Source organism: Pecten maximus, unplaced genomic scaffold, assembly GCF_902652985.1.
Source record: "Pecten maximus unplaced genomic scaffold, xPecMax1.1, whole genome shotgun sequence".
Classification (NCBI taxonomy): Eukaryota; Metazoa; Mollusca; class Bivalvia; order Pectinida; family Pectinidae; genus Pecten; species Pecten maximus.
In genome coordinates this window covers 1-21,038 of record NW_022982894.1, presented here as the reverse complement: position 1 = coordinate 21,038, position 21,038 = coordinate 1, and the positions used below count along the sequence as shown (strand labels likewise).

General features: G+C 34.6%; 1 protein-coding gene across 1 annotated transcript; it reads left to right on the top strand.

Moving 5' to 3' along the window:
* Positions 1-173: 173 nt before the first annotated feature.
* Positions 174-19,822, top strand: LOC117321102 (condensin complex subunit 1-like; the record flags this gene model as incomplete). Its single annotated transcript, XM_033875572.1, has 20 exons — positions 174-255; positions 1,526-1,648; positions 2,270-2,345; positions 2,705-2,763; positions 3,509-3,687; positions 8,945-9,096; positions 9,469-9,596; positions 9,957-10,080; positions 10,954-11,224; positions 11,956-12,030; positions 12,424-12,558; positions 13,350-13,440; positions 14,812-15,001; positions 15,298-15,420; positions 15,949-16,019; positions 16,842-16,960; positions 17,261-17,514; positions 17,955-18,039; positions 18,580-18,716; positions 19,690-19,822. Coding segments are annotated over exons 2-20 (2,520 nt in total), but the record flags the coding sequence as incomplete, so codon positions are not given.
* Between the last annotated feature and the right edge of the window lie 1,216 nt (positions 19,823-21,038).

The window sequence follows — 21,038 nt, the reverse complement described above, 5'->3', positions numbered from 1 at the left end:
CATCTGTTAAACTACCTGATATAATATACGTACACTCAAAAATAACTTAGCAAAACGCATTCGTATATGAATTTGATGTTTTCCAAACTTAAGTCACGCATCATATTTTTTTTCCAAAAGTAATAAATGAAAATCAATCCAGGACCAAGTGCTATTCTTTGATTTCATTGGCTACTAGATAAAAGGCGGAAACTTCGAACGAGCCAGAGGAACTAGAAAGACTCAAAGATTGTTGATGTCTTGTATTGACAACTGGTAAGGACATACGAATTCAAGTATCATTCTTCTGAAAGAATTTGTATGTGGCCGATGAGGTTTTATTAATATATGTATACTGTACCACTTATCCAGTGATATCGCGCCAACGTATACGTACCACCAACCACAGGTACTTGGGGTCAGGAACTAACAACCAGAAACGGGTGTTTTTTTTAAACGCGCTATATAATCGATTCCAATGTTGTATCGGTGCATAAATAGACAAGAAATGATGTTACAAATTAAAATTGGACAATTCCATTATAACTTTAGTTCCTGGCCCCAAGTACCTGTGCCATCAACTTTCAATTCGTACCAAAATTTTCATTTTAGTACTGTACGTAATTACAGATCTTAGCCCGAGTTTTCTCTGGTGCTGACACCATCTGTGTTGTAGGGCTAGAGTACAGAGTTTCAATGAATATGTGTATTGTTAGGTCACGATTATTTACTCAACGCTATTCTAACAAACTGATATTCTTAAAGCTTCTGAAACAGCATCGTAAACTTATACTCAGATTTGTAACACAATTTTGTAAAAGCAAAAGACATTATTTTATAGCATTATAATTTGTTGGCAGTTTTCACTGGGGAAAAAGTTTGTTTGTATATTAGAGCTAAAAAAAAGTTTGTTCCTTTAAGATTACAAAAAAAGTTTGATTTGATGCATTAAAATGATTGGAAGAATCCAAAATTCAAAAATTTTCATGTGTAATTTGTGAATTTCTTCATAATTATATGCTCAAAATTATTGTGAGAAATCTATTCATAGCCTAGATTAATTAAAGTGATTGTGATGTATTAAATTGTTGTTTCATTTCAATCTGCATATAACAGCTAGTATTGCTTTATTTTATCAAACTTATTGATCACACCAAAAATACTTAATTATCTCCCTTTACTAAGTGGGCAATCTTAATTTTTTGCTGATATTTGACATACCGGTATATTAGATCTGTACAAACCCTAGCATATGTGAACTAACATTGAAAATACAACTTATCATATATAAGTTAACATATATATATTGTTGCAAAATCTGAAATTATTGTAAAGATAAAAAGCACAATCAACGCTGGTGAGCACTTTGAAATGATTTGAAATATTGCATGCTTTTTTTGTAATGAACATTTTTCAGATCATTGTCTATGGCAAGCTGTTTGCGTTTTACCCATATAATTCAGGTATCTGTATCTTGAATATGTTGTTCATTGTATGTCAATGCAAGCTTAATTTCAAACCCTGCAGCTTAACTATTGTTTTACAGCAATCATGACGTTTGAATTCCTTATCCCTGTCGCTCGAGACGACCTGCTGAACAAGACGAATGTGTCTCAGTTTGTTGTTGATGAGGTGTTGTCACCTAGAGAGTTACCAGGGGCTTTACATGGTAAGTCAATCTATTGAAATTCATTTAGGGCATTCTTCATGTAAATGTATACAGGGATTTTCCTACAAATTTCCAACTGAATCTCGGGGTACATTGAATTGGGAATTTCTACGCGACAAAATGTGACATTGAGAAAACTAAAAAAAAATTCTTTGATGAATATTGCCTTTGTTATTTTTGATTTCATTTTGTTATCTACAGCTGATTTTTTATTTTTCAAAAGTACCTTAGTAAAGGTTTTTGTAGATAAACTTAATCATTCAAAAGTGACTTCAAAATTGAGAATTTTTCAGTGGCAAATTGGGAATTTTCATAAGATTTTTTTAGGGGAATGAGTCCTTTTAACGGACCCAGTTTCTATTGTAGGAAAATCTCTAGTATACCAGCTGGCTATTGTCCTTTTTATATGCCATACTAATATAGAACTCATCCTGATTGTTTTAACTGGATGTGATAATAAAATGCAGAAGATGCTCCTAGCCCATTACCTATGGCAACATTAGCAGTAATAATACTGTATTTTTGAAGTTTTGACCACATTTTATTTCTTACATCTAAAATGTCATTGTGACTTATGATAATTCACAACTATTGAAATAAGATAAACTTTTTTCTTTACAGAACTGAAGACAAACTTACGGACTCATGGAGCTCGTGTAATTCTGGAAAATTTTGATGTTTTGTTCAGTGTTCTGTGGTAAAGTATAGCATTTTATATTCAATAAGTTAAGAAAACGTATTAAGAACGTATATACATTTACACGTACCACTACAGCAGTAAAAAGGAATTTTTTGGAGGATAAGGAAATGCAGTTCATTTTTTGATGTATTTAATGAAGGGGTGTACCAAAGAACATATAGTAAGAACCAAGAAGAGCAGAAATAGGAAATGAAATGGATCATGCTTTTAAATAATTTCTTACTGACTTGCTTTAGAGATGTACATGTATTATGTTTTCAAATAACCCTAATTTTTTTTTTAAATGTACATAACTTAATGCTAAAATAAGATATAAATATCACATGATTTTATGTCAATTAATTTGTTATTTTTAGTCTACAAAGAGATCTTGCCCATGAATTGAAGGAAGATGCTTGGGAACTTGTTGTGAATAGTAAGTCTTACACAATGTTTTACCGATATAGAAATAAAAATACTGTGTATCAATTATTTCAGAAATCAAATTCATATATACCAGTAAGTTATCTAGCTCTAAGCTTGATTGATAGATCTCCCAACTTTCAGTGGTGTTTAGGAATCCAAATTTGACTCCATGACTCATGTGTTTCGTGTAGTGGTATACGTACTTGGCAACATTTGTAGAATCTGCTAATCTTAAAAAAAGGATGTTAAGTATGGAAAAAAGTCTTGTTCAGAATATGATATTTCAATTATAATTTTTGTTGCCAAAAGCCAATAGCTCTGTGGGTGCCAGCCATGTAACCTCGTGAAAATCCGAGGTGCATGGTTCGATGCTTCCTACCTGTGTCGGTTTGTGTTTCTTGGGAAGCTGAGAAAAGAGCCAGTATGCACTGTCATGGTTGTGTCCTTAGGCAAGACACTTTACCCTAATTGCTCTGGATGGCAGGTGAAAGGCTTCCTGTATGTTGTTCAGTGAGGTAGAATTCAACTACTACAAGGAGACCCCGCCTTGAAATATTTTTTCCTTAAAATATCGGTATGCATGTATTGCAATATAGTTTCCAGTAGGTAAACTCACCCCCTAATTCTATTATGAGGTATACAATGTGAGGCGAGCTTTGTACCGATGATGATACTCTTGTCTGAAATATTGACATCATTTTTTGGTCCCAAGCTGTTAAGAATTGGAAATGATAGTGATTTATTTTTCTGTTTAGTTGCAAAATCCTTGTCAAATGACCTTGCAAATATTCTGGAAGATGAACCCCCAGTTGCGGAGGAAAAACGGAACAGCCTTAACATGGTCAAGATGGTGTGCTACCTTCTGTGTCAGTACATGGAAATGTTGGATGCTGATGACTCCAAACCAAGTGCAACACAGTTAGTTAATGCAAAGGTAGATATTTATGAATAGTTATGAGTTCCTACTGGTAAAACATGGGGGAACTATTGGTTTCCTCTCCATTCATCTGTCTGTCTGTCCGTCCGTCCAATCAGTTTTCCACGCTTTTCTCAGCCATGCTTCAAGGTATGTTGGTGAAAGTTGGTGTGTAACTTCAGTATAAATAGCTACATATCATGTTTGAGTTTCATGATTTTTTGGTCAGGGTCAAGGTCACTTATAATTTTTAGCGCCGGCTGGTAGGGGAAATATCGTTTTATTAATATCCAGCATGATTGTTTTTAAACGAACATTAATGTTCGGTTATTGCCATCAAGAACTGGACTGAGAAATATGACCATATTTGGTAGCCACATTCACCAATACGCCATCTACTGTCTGTTTCAATGAAATATGGCTGCCCCCAAGCCTTACGCTTCAAATAATTTACTGGCAAAAACATCTTCGTTTTATGTAGTAGTTTTACCGAAAATGTTGAAATGTATTCAGTAGATGTTTTCAAGATGCATACGATTTGAGAAATACATAACGCTAGCGAAATGTGAAGACTAAATGAACCTGAACTTTTCGAATAACTCCAGGTCAATATATTTATGTAAACAAAAATTGCGCAGGCGCATTCGTCTCAGGATGTTTAGAAAGTTTTGCTCTTCCGTGTTCATTCCAAAACGGCTGACATTATAGCATAGGTCTGCAAATATGTCCGCGATTTACTTAAATGTGTAATATATATATTCTAGAATGTTACATCATTATCAACTAGATGAGTATTTGTATAATTTAGAAAAAAAAATATATCAATAACGGCATACGAGACGATACATTGTATCATACTATAGGTACGAGACGATCATTGTATGTTACTGTACATGTTTGCGAGAAAGGTACTGTAGATACTAGGTGGCATTTGTGGTCAGGGTGACTGGTCATAGCGTTAACATTGTCATCAATTTCCATATTCCATTTTCCTTTGACGAAAACGACCAATAAATCAAATGCAAATGATAATATCTTGTTGCCATGTGCACGGGATTGGTTGTTGTAGGCGATACTTGGAACGTATTTACTGTTGTAAGGGAGGTAACTGCAAGATTACGGAATTCAAACGTTAAACCAATTTGATTGGTCGATTCTTCCATGACTTTGGCAATGGGTTTACAATCGAAGTGACAGATAACTACGGCAATATTCAGATGATATCAACAATAACATTTTTAGATACGTGTGGTTGGCAGTTGGCATGTTTAAAATGAACAATTATATAGCTTGTTTTTATTTTGGCAAAGTCTAGAATATTTACTGAAACGGACCACAGGTGAAGCAGACTTGGAAATACCGAAACGAAGAAAAATGGGGCTTAATTATAATATAAATTGGCATTATTTTCAGAGAATTGACCCACATATATGTTTTTCAATGCCTAATTGTATCATAGGTAAAATATTAGAGGTTTACGAATTTTAAATTAATTTTTCATTTGCGAATCGCGGCCCGACTGTCGTTAGAGTTGAATTACCGAAATGGCCGATAGTGGACCCAAATCGATATTTTAACGAGAGAATGGACCCAATATAGGATCTATTAATCTTTGGTGTGTGTATAGAGACCATATGCATTTTTTTCCTTTACCTGGAAGTATTTTGAAAGAATTTGCAAAATACCGAATTCACGATCAAATTTTCGATTGTGACGAACTACTGAGACGGTGTTAAGTTCATGTTAAGTCAATCTGATTGAAATCAGCTGTTACATATGTACATATGGCTACGTTTACTATGCAATACGTCTATGTATTTTGTTTTCAAAGACGGAAAACGGAAATCCAGATTATCTAAAAACAAATGCAAAAAGACTTGTGATATTCACTTAATTTGATATTCAGCCATTAATTTTGTTTTGTTCTGTGGAACTTGTGTTATTTTTCAAACAAATTCATTTTGATAATTTGTTAATTTAGAACGTTCATCAAGTCATGATCAAGACTTGAAATTCTCGCTACACCATACTTCAAACACAGTAATCAATGAATTGATAAATTGAAAATTAAAGTCGAGCAAATGAGTTAATATTTACCTAAATAATTTTTCAATATACAACACATGTTCAGATGACTATTTGTGCCATGCTGTTACAAGATTCCAGTTACAATTCTAAAAGTCAAGCAAATGAGTTAATATTTACCTAAATAATTTTTCAATATACAACATATGTTCAGATGACTATTTGTGCCATGCTGTTACAAGATTTCAGTTATAATTCTAAAATTGAATTAGTATGTAAATATATTTTATACTGTCAATATCCACAAAGCGAGTGTAGTTTACTGTACTCAGTCATGCCGGTAGATAGCGGTACATATACGTACTGCTTACATCTAGTGCTTACTTGTGTGAACTATAAATCAATACCAAAAATGGTTAATATATTTCTATATATGACTTCACAAATTATGCGGTGTCTGAAGATCTGAATGAAGTGAATAAACAATGTATAAAATTATTTTTATGAAATGTTCAAGTCATAGATCATTCTTTTTTTTTAATACTGATTTCAGGTCCATTTTTGTAATTCAACTATAACGGCAATTAAAATACTTCTCGTTTTTTTTTAAGCCGGAAAACGGAAATCCGGATTATCTAAAAACAAATGCAAAAATACTTGTGATATTCACTTAATTTGATATTCAGCCGTTAATTGTTATTTGTAGTTTTATAACTTTTGATATATTGTGATTGATTCTCTATATGATATTGCTGTGGAACTTGTGTTATTTTTCAAACAAATTCATTTTAATAATTTGTTAATTTAAAATTTTCATCAAGTCATGATCAAGACTTGAAATTCTCACTACACCATACTTCAAACACGGAGTAATCAATGAATTGATAAACTGAAAATACAACAAATGTTCAGATGACTATTTGTGCCATGCTGTTACAAGATTGCAGTTACAATTCTAAAATTGAATTAGTATGTAAATATATGTTATCCTGTCAATATCCACAAAGCGAGTGTAGTTTACTGTACTCAAAATCATGCCAGTAGATAGCAGTACATATACTTACTGCTTACATCTAGTGCTTACTTGTGTGAACTATAAATCAATAACAAAATGGTTCATATATTTCTATAAATGACTTCACAAATTATATGGTGTCTGAAGATCTGAATGAAGTGAATAAACGATGTATTACATTATTTTTATGAAATATTCAAGTCATAGATCATTCTCTTAAAAATATTGATTTCAAGTCCATTTTGGTAATTTTACTATGACGGCAATCAGGCCTAGAATGGCGAATAAACCCTTAATATTTTACATATGATTAATTTTGACATTGGAGAACATATAATTGTGTCCATTCTCTAAGCACTGGTAGAATGTACAGAATAGAGCTTCATAAATATATTCTCAAAATTACTAATTACCCCGGTAAATATAACATTTTACATCAACCTCCCATGACTGATGATTAAACTTGCAAATCTCCCGTGTCATTCCAATTTTGATATGTGTAAATATATACAGTACTGTATATATATAGTTATAGATATGGAATGCTTCACAATTTGCATACAGTTATGGAATATTATAACACCCCCAAAAATGTTCTCTCCACATAAAGGTGTGATTTGTGCAATTACATTGCTGAATTGTGTGGTTCAGTATGATTGGATGATCAACATTGGAAAAGGACAATAAATAGGGAATGTGTCGTCCCATCGAATGGACTGTAATCTTTGTGATCAGGTTTGAAGTTGAAAATGAATCTTGAAGTTTTCTTTTCCTGTTTGCTGAATTATTCGATGAAGATAGTCTTTATCTGGTTATTATTCTTTATCACATTGTTTACAATACTGTAATTATACCAGAAGTTTATCTTCTCATATACAGATTTATTAACATCAAATGATTCCTGAACAAAAGGAGTCAGGTTTTTTTGTTTTGAAGTACCATAAATGCTTGAGTACAGTTTCAATAGAATAATTCTTAATTCGGGCCTTGATTAGCAGCTCTGGTTTTGGTTTTCAGTAATTCTTTATGTGTGTTTCATCATATTAAGTTGAAATACAACTATGTATGCCAAACTAACGATGGAACTAGCCTAAATTTAGTGCATATTAGAAGTTGGCATCAATAAGGTCACAGAGTCCTGGCTGTATTATAACTGATGATGCCTTCCCGAAAGAAAGAAGACATCTTTTATTTTCATCGATCCAAGATAGATCAACAAACTTCCAATTTCAATTAGGACCTTACAGAAACATGCATGTGTACAATCAAATCAGAACAGCTGCAAACATTTCAAATTATTTGCAATTAATTCCTTAACCGATATCAGTAAATTTATCAACTTAAAACTTCGAAGATTACTGATTTTGCATTAAACAATAATGTTCGTTTACAGTACTTCCAGTACTTTGATTATTAATATATCTTGAAGATGGGTCATAATAAGATTTTCTATTTCAAGCAGAAACTAGCTTTCATGCTTCTCTCTTGTCAATATTGTGGAATGAGTATACCAGCTATTTATATCAAAGATTATCAATTATAATTGGTTTTCTAAATTTGTCACAGAATTGCGCTTTTGTAGAAAATTTATGTACATCTCGAGAACATTTATTACAAGTCTTAGCCTTTGTTATCAATATTTTAAAACAAAGCATTTAACTGTTGTTTAATGTTTAAATCTCCTAAATCACTTGTAAATGACCAATGAATGTATCTGTATAATATAACATCAACTACTTCTCTGTAACATTACAAAAATATGCGAAGCCAAAGATTTGTGAGCACTTCCAGAAATTTTCAATTAATTGCTTGTTCAAAATCATCATCAATGATCAGTTTTATTTAATTTCTTTCTTTTTTTTTTCTCTTTTTTTTTGACTTCTGATTATATTCCATCATCCACCCTCCACTTTGTTAATGGGGGTATATTACAATCACTTCTGTCTGTGATAAGCTTGTGGACAAGATATCTCATGAACCACTTGACAAATTTTGTTTATATTCAATTCATAATATTCAAACATAAAATTCCACACCGGAAAAGATTTCAGTGGTCATTGGTCAAGATTAAATGTCAAAGGCTTCAAAATAAAAAGCTGGTGTACAAGGTATGATGAGTTGGGTATCTATGTGAGCCCCTGCTCACTTTGCTCTTATGCATAAAAAATATTTCTGTCTTAGATGCAGATTTATCTGCCCAAGTTCTATGATTTTGTTGTATTTTTTCTTTTGTAGGGCCGGGCTAAGACCAGCAAGATGAAGAAAGCAAGCACAGGGATGGATTGGGACGAGGAGCGTGGAGTGGGACTTAAGGCCCTGCTGCATCTTGTATCACTCAACCTGCACAGACTGTGGGACCCACCCATTCCAGACGAAGAATTTGTCAAGTATGACCCAGATCATAAAGCAGTAACAGGGCGGAATGTCATGTTGTCGTGTTCAGGATTGAGTTATGACATTTCAGTGAGATAACACTATAAAATGGTTCACCATCTGTGGACACATGACCCAATCCCAAACTTTTTAAAGGGCTCACATGGCCTCTTGCTTCTCTGCAATTTGAGTAGCATTAAAAAAGAATGAGTCTTGTAGGGATAAGATGGATGTTTTACTGGAATACTGAGTAAACTTTGTTCCAATTATATCCTCAAAAGAAAAGAAAAAATCTTGGAAGAAAAAACTTGTGATACATTCACTACTTTTATTCCTCTTATGATGGTGGTTGAATGGAAGAGTGATGCCTCTTTTGTTTCTTTCAGCTTGGTTACAAATTGTTGTTACAAATTGTTCGAAAATCCTGGAATGTCATATGCCTCTGCAATGGAAACAAGACAGGTGATGAATCGCATCCTGGCTGTCATGGTGAAAAGCTACAACCACAGTTTGGGTATTTATTCACTCTGTAATAATTTGTGTGTTAGAGATTTGATTGATATTTCAATGGTTGAAAATTGATAAGAAGTTGACCATTTTTCGTTCATAACATTGTTTTGAAAATCATCTAAAAAATGACAATACTATGATGTATTTCGTATTGGATGTATTTCGAAAAATGTGTGAACAGCGAAACTTTCTCTAGGCATGAGCATTGCCATAATATTTGTATTTGGTGACAACACACATCTTACTATTGGCCATCATTCTGTATAAAGACTTAATTAAATCTGTCTGTGATAAAGTGTCATATCTGGGAGAATATATCTAATTAATTGAAAGTTAGGTAAAGATGTATTAATACCATTCCCAGGTTGCAGTCTAAAGTTGGTACAGCTGGTCCAGCACTTTGAACATCTTGCGGTTCCCCTGGCCCAGACGCTACAGGTCATTACTGAGGAGTTTGGAGTGAAAACTGTTCTGTGTGAAATAACAAGGTAAATGTATAAAAATTATTTTCCAGGCACAATAGTGGAGCTGTAACAGACTCTAAAAAATCTGTTAATCTGAATTAAGATTCTGCCAGCCAATAAGCTCATCATATTTATTGAATACAGTCCTTGTTGAATAGCCAATCCAAAATTTATTCCTATTAATTAGCTCGCTGGGATGAGGTCCAGGGAAAGTATTGGTATACTGTCAGCATCATCAGCATCCATAGACAACTAGGCTACAGTCTTTATAAAACTGTTATGTCAATACTAATAAGGAAACAGTTTACAGATATTCAATATATATTATGTTCCTTGTGACAAGGCCATTCCATTGGTGCTAGCAGCTACATTTGTGGACCTGCTGACCTTGACTTTGACCTTTGACCTACATTTAAAAACTTTAACCGTGGCCACAGTATGTTAATCGTACATTACAATATATGTTTTACATACCAGTATGAGTTCCTTTTGACAAGGCCTTCATATAATTGGTGCTACATTTGTGGACCTACTGACCTTGACCATGACATTTGACCTGCTTTTGAAAAAAACTATTTCCGAATTTCATCCCACTCGGCGATCTATGTTGTCTTCAGACAACTCTTGTTATATGCTTACAGTTAACCACTCAAAAGGACATTTCAAGAGCAAGCAAACATCATCAGACTGGTTATGTAGCATTGTTAAAAAACAACTTGCTCCCAATATTATTACACCTTCATTGAAAAAGCTTATAAAATAACAATTGATGTGCAGCTTTATGTTTTCCAAAGATTTCATTAGGTACCATAGGTACACTTTTTAGGATAGATGAGAATTTTTGTAGTCTTGAATAGGGATAATTTCTGTAAATATTCCACTTCTACATTGTTACAGGGAAATAGGACGTCTGGCCCCAGAGGATGCAGCGAAAGATTCCTCAGGAACTCGTAACTGCTCCACCTTCCTGGTGGAGATTGCTGACAGGATCCCAGCTTATGTTCTGCCCAATATGAGTCTGTTATTGTGTCACCTGGACAGTGAGCCGTACATCATGAGGAACTGTGTGTTAGGTGTGATCGGGGAGATACTGATGAAGGTTCTCAACAAGGACAGTTTGGACGACAAAACCAAGGCAACACGTGATCAGTTCCTCGACAATCTGGAGGTGAGAGCAACAGTAACTTGTACACTGAACACTGCCCGATTTTATATATTCATAGTTTGTTAGTCCCCTGTCGGTGAAACCAGGGAGGGAGAGGGGGACTATAGGTTTCTTTCCCGTCTGTCTGTCCTCTCAGTTTTCCGCACTTTCTCAGTATGTAACTTCAGTATTAGTAGCTATAGATCAAGTTCGAGTTTCAGTGTTTTTGGGTCAAGGTCACTGTTACTTTTTTTTAGTCAGTAAGGAACATGTACTGCTTCAGCATGCTTGTTAACTTTTTTCTGCAAGCACTTGAAAATCAGTTTTTAATATTGGGGTTCTTGCTCTGTAGCTTGTAATTTCCCTTGTATTGAGTCAAACTTTGTTATCTGCTTAACTCAAAATAAAAACCACTTCTAACAATAAAAAGTAAATATATATTATATACTCAGTTTACCTCGAATACTCTGGATATCTCGGAAGTTGTTTTTCACGACTCCAAAGACTTTGAGAAAATGATGTTTGACTTTACTAATAGACTAGCTCCAAGTCCATGATATCAGTTTATAGTTCAAGGATATCAGGTCAATATCCAGCTTACCACTTCTATAAATAGAATCATAAGGAAAAATCTTCTCAGTTTACTTAGTATACTGTAATTTTTGTTTTATAAAGTGACAGCCAGGACCATATCTCTTGTAGTAAATTTCAAATATCTTAGAAGTCTGCTTTATATATTTGGTTTTGTATTACAGGATCATGTCCATGACACTAATGCCTACGTCAGGAGCAAATGTCTGCAGATCTGGATAGCAATCGTAAATGAAAAGGTAAATGTACATGTATGGTAAAAAAAAGTTATTAATCTTTTTCAAAAGTCAAAATCATACTTTTTGATACATAAGTGAGAAAAACTGGTCACAGACAAAAAAAAAACCAGTTAATTTTGACAGATGCTTCCTTTTACAATTCTGATTCAAATAACTTGAGGACAAAAATGAGTCTTGATAATTGGTTTTCACTATAAAAAAAACTAATTAACTTATGCTTAGAAGAATAATTCTGAAGTATTATTTGTAATATAGAAATACCTCGGGTAAGAAGATAGGAAAGGTGGATAAGAAATATCTACAGTGACATTTATTTAAACTTTGCTTTCTTCTTCACTTCTACATGGACTGACCCATCATAGATTTGTATAACCTTATGACATGACTTTCCAGTGCCTTCCACTGAGTCGACAGGTCAGCCTGACCACTCTGGTTGTCGGCCGACTCCAGGACAAGTCCAGCTCGGTCCGCAAACAGGCCCTTCAGTTGATCACCAACCTGTTCAAATGCAACCCATACGCAGCCAAGGTATGTGTCTACTTTTCCCAAATTCCCCTTCCTTTAGAATTGGCTCACACAAAGACCATTTGATAATTTTATTTCAATCTGGTAGAAGAAAAAAGCCAGATTGCCTCAAAAATTTAACAATTCACTTTTTACTGTTTACTTAATTGGTCATGTTTAACTATTCTAGTAACAGCACCCAATAAACATCAATTTGTTTGGACCATACCCAGATTATTCCTTACTGGGCCCTATATAAACTTCTGCATGAAGTATTGATCATTTTTGTTTTAAAATGCACAGCGCTCTTAGATAGTAACTTCAATTTCTTATGTGTATTGAGGAAATGTGTTAAATTTACTGTCATGTTGAATTTTTTTAGTTTAACTTGACAAGATTATCATTGAAATAACACATGTGTCAGTTATTTGCACACTAAAGCATGGTAAAACAGTATCAGATCAGCATGTATTCTCTCTCAGGCAATCTCCTATATGTTGAACAATCTTTCACTATCAGTATGAAACATTATCAGGGCTATTCCATTAAAACATCTACCTGACCCCAGGACTCCAGAATGAATCACTTCTGTCCATGGTTCGGTTTCCTACTTCTTAGTTCTATTACATATAAAGGAAATTATCAAAAAGAATTCTTTATAAAAACTGGAGTCCTTGGGTGGGGTAGATATTTTACTGGAATAGCCCTCATTAGTTTTATACCAATTTGAAAGTGAAATTTGCATTTTTATACCTGGTACATGCATACTTACCTTAATTACTGATCCTGAAGTGATATTTCTGTGTACAATTCAGTTTTCAGTCAAAGAACTGGAACAGAGTTATGAAAGTGAAGCTGAGAAGTTGAAACAGATGATGAGAGAGGATGTGGAGAATGGTGGGCAAGGTTTGTACCACAAGAATTAGAAGCCCGATACTCATTTACATAAAAATTCATAAAATATTCTGATTGAATACAAATCTCTTTAGTTTATTAGCTCACCTGCCCGAAGGGCAAGTGAGCTTATGCCGTGGTGCGGCGTCCGTCGTCCGTCCGGCCGTCCGGCGTCAACTTTTTCATTCAAACAACTTCTTCTCAATAACCAAAAGGCCCAGGGACTTGATATTGGGCATGTAGCATGCTGGGGTGAAGGGCTACAAAGTTTGTTCAAATAAATGACCTTGGCCTTCATTCAAGGTCACATGGGTCAAATAGGCTATAATCTTCAAGCGACTTCTTCTCAATAACTAAGAGGCCCAGGGACTTGATATTGGGCCTGTAGCATGCTGGGGAGAAGGGCTACGAAGTTTGTTCAAATAAATGACCTTGACCTTCATTCAAGGTCAGATGGGTCAAATAGGCTATAATCTTCAAACGACTTCTCCTCAATAACCAAGAGTCCCAGGGACTTGATATTTGGCCTGTAGCATGCTGGGGTGAAGGGCTACAAAGTTTGTTCAAATAAATGACCTTGACCTTCATTCAAGGTCACATGGGTCAAATAGGCTTTAATCTTCAAACGACTTCTTCTCAATAACCAAGAGGCCCAGTGACTTGATTTTGGGCCTGTAGCATGCTGGGGTGAAGGGCTACAAAGGTTGTTCAAATAAATGACCTTGACCTTCATTCAAGGTCACATGGGTCAAATAGGCTTTAATCTTCAAACGACTTTTTCTCAATAACCAAGAGTCCCAGGGACTTGATATTGGGCCTGTAGCATGCTGGGGTGAAGGGCTACAAAGTTTGTTAAAATAAATGACCTTGACCTTCATTCAAGGTCACATGGGTGAAATCGGCTTAAATCTGTAAGCAATAATTTTGCGATAGCCAAGAGCCTGCAAGACCTGATATTAGGTCAATAGAATGCTGGAATGAAGGACTAGAAAATTTTTAATATAAATAAAACTAGCTTACAATGATATTTGAATAAAGAGGTAATCAACATAGTATCTTTAGAAATGACCTCAATCAACTTCAAAGTTACTGTAGAGCCAGGTGAGCGATACAGGCACATTGGGCCTCTTGTATTGATACTAAGGTCAAATGAATTAATGGCCTACAAATTGACTTTACAATTTTTGTTTGATGGTCATGAATTTTGCAGTTTTAAACAATTCAAATCGCCAAGATCAGTTCTGCTATTATGATTGAATTTATAACCTACATTGCATTTGGAGGTGACCTTATAGTAGTTAAATGCATATTTATACTCCTACCTGTTGTAGATTTACTTTTATGTTGTGATATTGGCTAGTGTCTTTGCATCCTGTCTGATAGGTAACCCAATGATGGAAAAGTTGGAGACTGAATGGCAAACAATGGAGATCAAGATAAATGAGGCTCTGCTTGACGAAGGAGAATCACAGGACACAGAGAAGGCAGAATCTGGAGACGAGGAGGAGGAAGGATCACAAAAACAAATCAAAACTTCAGATGCTGTAATAACGGACGAGGACAATCTGGACAGGTGTGTGGTATACATCTCTGGTCAGACATTTTACAGGGAAAAAAATGATGTACATTTAAGTCTAACTCAAGTCCTTGCTAAAGCTATCAAATCGAACTGCATCCTGGACTATATTCATTAATGCACTAGATTTTTTCATTGTAAAATTGGGACAAACCTGGTGAGGTTGAGCTTAATTGAAAGAACAAAAATTGGTTTATAATCATTTGTAGGTCGCCTGACTTCGCTCTATAAACATATTTAACATTGTAAGATTGTCCAGTCAAAATGAAATAAAATTGGTTCGTGTTTTATAGTGTAACAGCAAGAGTTATGTCCCTTCTGAAGGAAGAAAAGTGGTGTGCTACCCACAAACTGATGACAGCTATGGTGATGACTTACCCAGATTCTTCTAAGGAGGCTTCACAGGAGAGTGAAAGGTTGTACAACACATCTAATCTCACATTTATTTCCATGTTCAATATTATGTCACAGCTCAATAAAGTTTTGTTGATTTTGAAAATAAATTTCAAGCTATATTATGCTACTATAATACTATTGTTGTCTCTCAAAGAAAATTCAATGAAGACATGATCAAAATCTTGTCAAAGCTAGCAATTTTACTGGTGTAAATGAATTTGTCATTTTGAGGGAAGGGGGAAAGTAGGATTTATGAATTTGTTTAAGCAACAAAACACCAAGATTTGATCTTTTTCCAAATGTGATCGATTACAAAAAAGATGTGTGAATGCTTCATTTTGGCCAAACAAACATTTACTTCCAGAGTTACATCTGATATTAACCCATGATAACAGATATGATGTGAAGTTTATTGAAGTCTGATCCAACTTGCTATTTTATACTTCTTTTCAAGTAATATTTGAAAAAAATACTTTGATATCTTTAAAGACGTTTTTACTTTTAACAAACAAGTGTACATGTAATAAGTTTGTTGCTTTATTGAACAGAACGGATTCACAAGAATCAAGTCAGGAAGATGGTACCAATATCATCCAGTGTCTTAAAAAGTTGTTCCTCAGTGAGTATTTCATCAAATTCATACTGATCAAAGTTGGATTTTTAGGTGCTGTGAAACAGCAACCTTAAGCGATCATCACCAAATTTTGCTAGAACAAACTCATTCGGAACTGTCAGGGAATCAAAATGTCGCTTATTTCTATGATAAATCCCAAGGAGCTCAGGATGAACCAGAAATAATTTTTCCAAAAAAATGATAACAACCCACTAGACAATCTTGTTTGCATAGAAATAGAGGGTTGACTTACTAGAGTCTTTAAAATTCAAACATGTTTTATCAAATGCTTTTTTAATTAGTACACAATAGAATGGAAATATAACTATCCCCATTTTTATCTTATTTAATGATTAACATTAAAAATCATAAATTTTAAAGGATTTAAATATTGTGCTTTAGATTTGAAAAATGGATTATTTGAAAAATGTGTTCATCAGCATTAATAGCAAATACTGACTGGGTGAACACACTATGTATAAGGATATTTTCAGTGACTAACTGGGTGTACACACTATGGATATTAGGATATTTTCAGTGACTAACTGGGTGAACACACTATGGATAAGGATATTTTCAGTGACTAACTGGGTGTACACACTATGGATAAGGATATTTTCAGTGACTAACTGGGTGTACACACTATGGATAAGGATATTTTCAGTGACTAACTGGGTGTACACACTATGGATAAGGATATTTTCAGTGACTAACTGGGTGAACACACTATGGATAAGGATATTTTCAGTGACTAACTGGGTGAACACACTATGGATAAGGATATTTTCAATGACTACATGAATGTGTGAATGTGAACATGTTTTATAGGGCAGAAGAGCATTAACCTAGAATTGTCTGAAGACGCTATCCACAGTCAAATGTCTGAGGACCAATGTGGGGCAGTCAGTGACATGTCCAAGCAGCAGGTGCTTGTTTGGTACTTAAGGGTAAGTAGTAGGTGCTATACTGTTAATCCTCATCTTGTACTTTGTGGTAAGCAAATGTCTAATTTTGATGCCCCGCCATTTTATTTAGGGGAGGTGTATAGTGTTACCCATGCAATTTCCATCACACCACTCTCCCAATCTAACAATATCTTGTGCATGTTTTCATTTGCTTTCTTAGCATTTTAAGGAGTTGTGCCTTTTATTTAAAACAAGAAATTGTGAAATTTCATCATTTCTGGTGAAAATGGTTGTCCTGCTATGACCATTATGTATTACATTATATGTATCTTTTTCCAACAGGACACACTTGCCTTTGGAGTGGAAACTGAAAAAGCCTTTCCCATCATCTGTCGCCTGTTGGGATCGGAGAACGTATCAGATGTTCTAGGCGCTGTAGATTTCTTTGTGACTGGGTTTAAGTTTGGTCTATCCTCAGCCATGCAGGGAGTACGACGCATGTTGCCACTTATCTGGTCGAAGGAATCTGGTGTCAAGGATGCTGTTGTTGATGCCTACAAAAAGATGTATCTGTCTCCTGAAGGCAACAGTCAAAGGTCAGAGGGCAAGGATGTAGAACTTTGTAATGTACAGGTTCAAAAATCATAAGGGGTTTACCGTTTAAGGCAAGCCAGAGGGTATCATGTAAGGGAGAGAATATTAGGGAGATGTCATATGATGAGTAGTCTGGTCCTCCTGTAGTCAAGGACCTAGAAAAGTAAATGTTCTGAAAGTGTCGAGGGTCTAGGGAAAGTCAGAGGGCAGCACAAAAGTGTGAGAAAATATCACGGGAGTCATGATGGGAAGTCTGCTCTACCATTTACGGGGTGAAACTAATATGAGTGTGATTTCTATGTAAACTCTCTGTGTGAGATAATTGAGTTACAGGTCTCGTGAAGACAAGACCCAATGAAGTGCTTGTTTGTCTGGTGTGTCCTTTCTTCAACAGACTGCTGTACAGTAGAGTGTTTCTGAATGTGACATGTTTTTATTTCAGAGCGTGTGCCCTAGCTATAGTGAAGAACCTGACAGCACTGAGCTATGGCGTCACCATAGGAGATCTTACCTCACTCGAAGGCTTGGTATGACACAAATATTTCCCGTTACTATTGAAAGAATACTTCAAACAAACATTATTTGGTGCACTCAAATTTTCCCATATCTCCAAATGTAAACAAATTAGCACATTGAAGAATTGACAAATTGCCAAAATCACTTTACATGTATATAGAAACAGTTTATAGAAGATGCAATTAGCACAATCATAATTTAGCAGAATGCTTCTAGTGCTAAAATTAGATTACCGCCAAAATATGTATCTTTACAGTATGTTAACATGAAAGTTTTTGTTGCAGAAATTCGGAAGGTGATTTCTCTAAAGTAAAATTCCCATATTGTTATAAACTCCACCGGATTTCTTTTAAGATAAAATGCAGTTTAGTATACACGATAATGGAGATAAGATTCCCTTAAATGAGAGTAGTGATGTATAAATGAATACAGTAGTCAAGACTGTTATACTTAATCAAGGTTTTGTCAAAGTTAATGTTTAAAGGTAAACAATGATTGATACATGTATAACATTATCAAAAATTAAAATGTCAATTTAACCTGTTGTGTAGATGATGGAGCTGATGAAAACAGGAGACCTGAACAGCACTGTGATGAAGATTCTTTGGGAACGCTTCACACTCAAGATCCCAGACACATCAGCCGAGGACAGCCGATCAGCAATCTTACTTCTGTCCATGGCAGCAGGGTATGTTACTCAGGTCTAATGAAAAGTTATTTTACGGCGATGTTCTAAAGAACAAACTTCTTTCACACATCTTATGTAAGGGTATTGGGGAATTGCATTTAAAACTATACTGGACATTGGTGTCTCCATTGGTTTCTAGAACAGAGGCCTCCGATTGGTAAAAAATTAATCTCAAATTTGGTAGTTTAGGTTTGGAGGTATGATAAGTTTACAAAATGGAGAAATCTGATTGTTAGCTTACTGGCAGGTGAACTTATGCCAAAGTGTGTTGTCCAGTTTTTGTGTGTCTAACGTCAACTTTTCCCTTTAAACAACTTCCCAATAATTGAGACGCCAGAGACAAGCTTGAGTTTTCTCTGGCTCTGGAAGAGAACGGTAATTTTGATCTGGAGGATAACTACCATAAACGTACATATTTTAACGACTATTTTTCAATAGCACTTTTCGTGCTGGAAGCATTGTGCTAAATCATGTATGATTGCACTAAATGCACTTTCAGGGCTTAATTTTTCTGAGGGCTTTCTGGGGCTGTTAATGGGCCCCATTCCCAATTGGAATTATTTCATTTTAAAGCCAAATTCCCAAAAAATCTTTCCCAATTCACCAATTTTCTTCCCAAAATGAGACAAAAAGGACCCTTCCTAAACCAGTGAGAAAAAGCCCTGACTTTCTATATGTATATACTGTTTGGAATAGAAAATAATTTGACTGTCCCAATTCATCAATGTGGTAATCTGTTAAAATTTGGAAATGCACTCAAATCAAATTTACAGTGTAATAACTCTGCATTCCTTCACCCAGCATGTTACAGGCCACATGTAAGGTCTCTGGGTAGTCCGAGTTTCCTCTGGCCCTGTCACCATATCTGTGGCATGGTGTCAGACTTCATTTGCAATGTTATGCAATGGAATACTTGTCTGCTTAGATGTATTTTATAAAGAATGATGAGAAAAACTATATATGGCATTTCCAGAGCTGATAACACAGTGGTACGAAGTAACATCAACGTGATGGTGAGTGAGGGACTAGGACCTCGGGCAGAGTCCGACTTCATCCTGGCCAGGGACACCTGTCTGGCACTCCTCAAACTCTCTAACTCTAAAAGGGTACGTACCAACATGTTCTCATTATTAAGATATGGATATTTAGAATATAAAAGTCTGTTATTGAAACATACTGGTTTTAGCGTAAATGCTGTAAGGTGAATCCTTACTGGGACCTCTGACAGAGTCGGACTTCATCCTGGCCAGGGACACCTGTCTGGCACTCCTCAAACTCTCTAACTCTAAAAGGGTACGTACCAACATGTTCTCATTATTAAGATATGGATATTTAGAATATAAAAGTCTGTTATTGAAACATACTGGTTTTTGTGTGGATATTTAGAATATACAAGTCTGTTATTGAAACATACTGGTTTTTGTGTGGATATTTAGAATATACAAGTCTGTTATTGAAACATACTGGTTTTTGTGTGGATATTTAGAATATACAAGTCTGTTATTGAAACATACTGGTTTTTGTGTGGATATTTAGAATATACAAGTCTGTTATTGAAACATACTGGTTTTTGTGTTGATATTTAGAATATACAAGTCTGTTATTGAAACATACTGGTTTTTGTGTGGATATTTAGAATATACAAGTCTGTTATTGAAACATACTGGTTTTTGTGTGGATATTTAGAATATACAAGTCTGTTATTGAAACATACTGGTTTTTGTGTTGATATTTAGAATATACAAGTCTGTTATTGAAACATACTGGTTTTTGTGTGGATATTTAGAATATACAAGTCTGTTATTGAAACATACTGGGTTTTTTTGTGGATATTTAGAATATACAAGTCTGTTATTGAAACATACTGGTTTTTGTGTTGATATTTAGAATATAAAAGTCTGTTATTGAAACATAATGGTCTTTGTGTTGATATTTAGAATATACAAGTCTGTTATTGAAACATAGTTGTTTTTGTGTGGATATTTAGAATATACAAGTCTGTTATTGAAACATACTGGTTTTTGTGTTGATATTTAGAATATACAAGTCTGTTATTGAAACATACTGGTTTTTGTGTAAATGCTGTACAGTGAATCTTGCTTTACTGTTATTATGATGTTTTGTTTTAGGGTAAGTTTCTAGAGTTTAAGTCTCACAAACTAGAACTCTTATGGTCATTACAACTACAAACTTTGGGTAGACAAAGGTGATAAAACAAGGAAATATCAACATATAAATTGATTTTGTGACATTTGAAATAAGAAAGATACAATTGAAATTATTATTTGGGATGATGTTAGTATTTTACCGTGGAAATATTTC